This window comes from Bactrocera dorsalis, chromosome 3 (genome assembly GCF_023373825.1).
Source record: "Bactrocera dorsalis isolate Fly_Bdor chromosome 3, ASM2337382v1, whole genome shotgun sequence".
NCBI lineage: Eukaryota > Metazoa > Arthropoda > Insecta > Diptera > Tephritidae > Bactrocera > Bactrocera dorsalis.
In genome coordinates, this window is record NC_064305.1 from 30,502,299 (window position 1) to 30,505,215 (window position 2,917).

Below are 2,917 nucleotides of genomic sequence, written 5' to 3' on the forward strand. Positions count from 1 at the left end.
ACATCATCAACGATTTTTATCTGACTCTCAGTGGATTGCTGGAGATAGCGCCTATCCACTCAACGAATTTTTATTGACACCGTTCAGGCAAAATAGTACGGACTACACTACGGAAGAAAGAGAAAGTTTCAATAAGTACTTTTCAAAATATCGTGTGCGAATTGAAAATTGTTTTGACATTTTAAAAGAAAAATTCGGTAGCTTGCAGGAATTGAAGTTTAGAATGATAAATGAGCAAAATAAAAAAGAATGCAGTGATTGGATCATGGTATGCTGCATTCCTCATAACATGCTAATTAATTTCCAAACTGAAAACGAAGAAAGCGTTGAAATTAACCCACCTCAATAAAGCTTACCACCAGGAAGTAACACAAGATCTAGCCTTCTTAACTTCATACAAAATCATAGATTAACTTAAAATACATCATTATTTAAAAGTATATTTACTACTCATTAGTATTAGTATTCATATAAAAACGTGTTTTTTTTAATTCAAAAATTAACATAAAAAGTAATTATTAAAAATAAACTTCAGGTACATTAATTCATTTCAGGTAATTTAAAATTCTCTTGCACCACTTCTTCCAATTCTTCCACTTATTTGTATTTGTGTTTCAATTCTTCCATTGCCAATCTTTCTTTCATTTGTATTTCCATTATTATTATTTTTTCATTACTTTCCAATTCTTTTAGTTTCATCTCCATTTCTTTGTCTTTTAGTAATAATTCTTGCTTTTCCCTTAACTCTACCTCTTTTTCTTTAATCCTCAATTCTCTTTCTCTTAATTCCAACTCTTTCTCCTTAAAGCTCATTTCTTGCTCCATTTTCTGCTTTTTCAGCCTATCATTTCAGACTGAAATTGCAGAATATCTGATGCCGCATTTCTGGAATATATTTCTTTACGAATTGTCTTATCTATGCCTTCGCCTTCGCATACAGCCGCAGAAGACGCTGACTCGTTGAGGTCTACTTCCGAATAGTTTTCGTTGTTTTCCAAACTTTCGTTTATTACTGCTGACTCAACCACTCTACTGCCGAAAATTTCTTCCATTTCATAAAAAAACGTACACATTTTAAGTAAAGTGGCTGAAATAAAATTGTCTAGTTATTCTAAGTACCACTAAAAGAATGAATAACATTTAAATTCTCAAGTTCTGATGCGATTTACTAGTCGTTCCGCTTCATTTTATGGTTTGAAATACACAAATTCGCAATTGTCCTCAATACTATTTGCTTCACTTCTATACGCACGCAGAAACCGTGAAAATTTTGTTTTATTTACAAAACAAAATCTTACCCTTCATGGTTTCGCCTTCCATACTCCCTGCACCCGTCGAACCTTCCCATGCTTTTGCTTTGTTATATGTTGTACGCATATAACGAACCTTCGAGCGTGTCAGCTTCCAGTCCACCGCAATGTTGCTCTCGTTTGAAAATCGTCTATAATACAATTGAGACGTTGGCTTCTATAATTAAAATTATAATGGATTACTTCTAAGTTGTATTTTAATTAATGGATTTACCTCAAAATCCCTGTTTTGTGTCACAAATTCAATCAACGCCTTTTCTTCTTCATACAGCCATTTTCTGGTTGGGTTGGAACGCACCCGCATTGCTTTTGTCTAAAAGCGCATTTATTTAGTTAAATTGTATTTATTATGCATTTTTATATTACCTGTATAACATTATATTGCTCCATTATTCCAAAAACCCTCGACAAAAGAAATTTGAAAGAAATTTAAATTTAAACACAAATGTAACCACAACACAAAAGTAAACTTATGTAAACAGAAATCTGCTGATCAGTTATGACGAACCGAATACATAGCGATCAGAGTCGTATTTGAGTAAACTTATTTTAGTATGCAATCCAACAAAAATTTTTTACAATAGCATAAAAACTTATGACATTATGATTTTACGATGCTTTGTGAGAACCCCAAATATGTTTATTTGTGTTCAAACAGTACAGTTCCATCTCCAAAACATCAGAAAATGGTAAACCTTTTTTTATAACTAAAAAATCATCTCTTGAATGATCTGCACACATGCATAGTTTCCAAAGAGTTACCATATATTTTTATCCAACATTTCCTGTGTAATTTTTGATATTTCCGGTTTCATTTGAAGGAACTTAATGAACAAGACTGTCAGGTGGTTACCTATGCAGACTATGTTACTCTTTTGTTACGAAAGGTTGGTCATCTAACGATAGAACGGTTTTATGAGAATTGACCATATTTAGAGAGGGCCTATATCAGAAGGTAATAGCGGTATACCAAAAGATATCATTAGATATCTGTACCAGTCGGTTCTACATCACCATAGACATTTAAGGTCTTCCGCTATTTTTATAGGTTGGCTGGTTCAGAGAGAGTGAGAGTGCCGAACTCAGAGCATCATTAGGCCATTTGTGTTCGGAAGATTTGGAAAAAAATCTGATTTTTTACCAACCCCAACTACCCAATGAATCGTCGTCATCCGACTGAAGGCTGGGCATTCACATACGTAATATTCCAGAGTCTCATCATTCTCCGTACCCTGAATTCTGCCAAATACACTCTTCCCGTTTCCTGAACGTTGGATTACTAAGTTTCCTTTTGTCTGAAAATATAATATTTTTGGTTTGCCCATCATCTGAGGTGTTTCTCTAGAGTCCATTGCTACATAAAATCCTATGAAGGAACTGAATGGTTTGGGCAGCTTAGGGAAATTGTGTTTCCAGCTGCCTCCGAGTGGGTCAACTAACTGCCTTTTTTACTTCTTTCTATTATCTGAATGTTGGTATCTAGATGATAAGCAATCCGATATATGCTATGACGTTTGAGAGTACACAATTGCTTTAGTTTACATTCCATGTAAAATTTCGTAGATATATTTTGTAAAAAAAAAGTTTTCGATATAGGACTTTATTTT

The 2,917-nt window shown here is 33.6% G+C and overlaps 1 protein-coding gene across 1 annotated transcript; it reads right to left on the reverse strand.

The window, feature by feature from the left end:
- Positions 1-916: 916 nt before the first annotated feature.
- Positions 917-1,700, reverse strand: LOC125777397 (uncharacterized). Its single transcript, XM_049452161.1, has 5 exons — positions 1,677-1,700; positions 1,525-1,623; positions 1,288-1,467; positions 1,037-1,060; positions 917-952 (listed from the first exon to the last, which is right to left on the reverse strand). The coding sequence occupies exons 1-5, from the start codon at positions 1,698-1,700 to the stop codon at positions 917-919; spliced, it is 363 nt and encodes a 120-aa protein (XP_049308118.1).
- Positions 1,701-2,917: the final 1,217 nt, after the last annotated feature.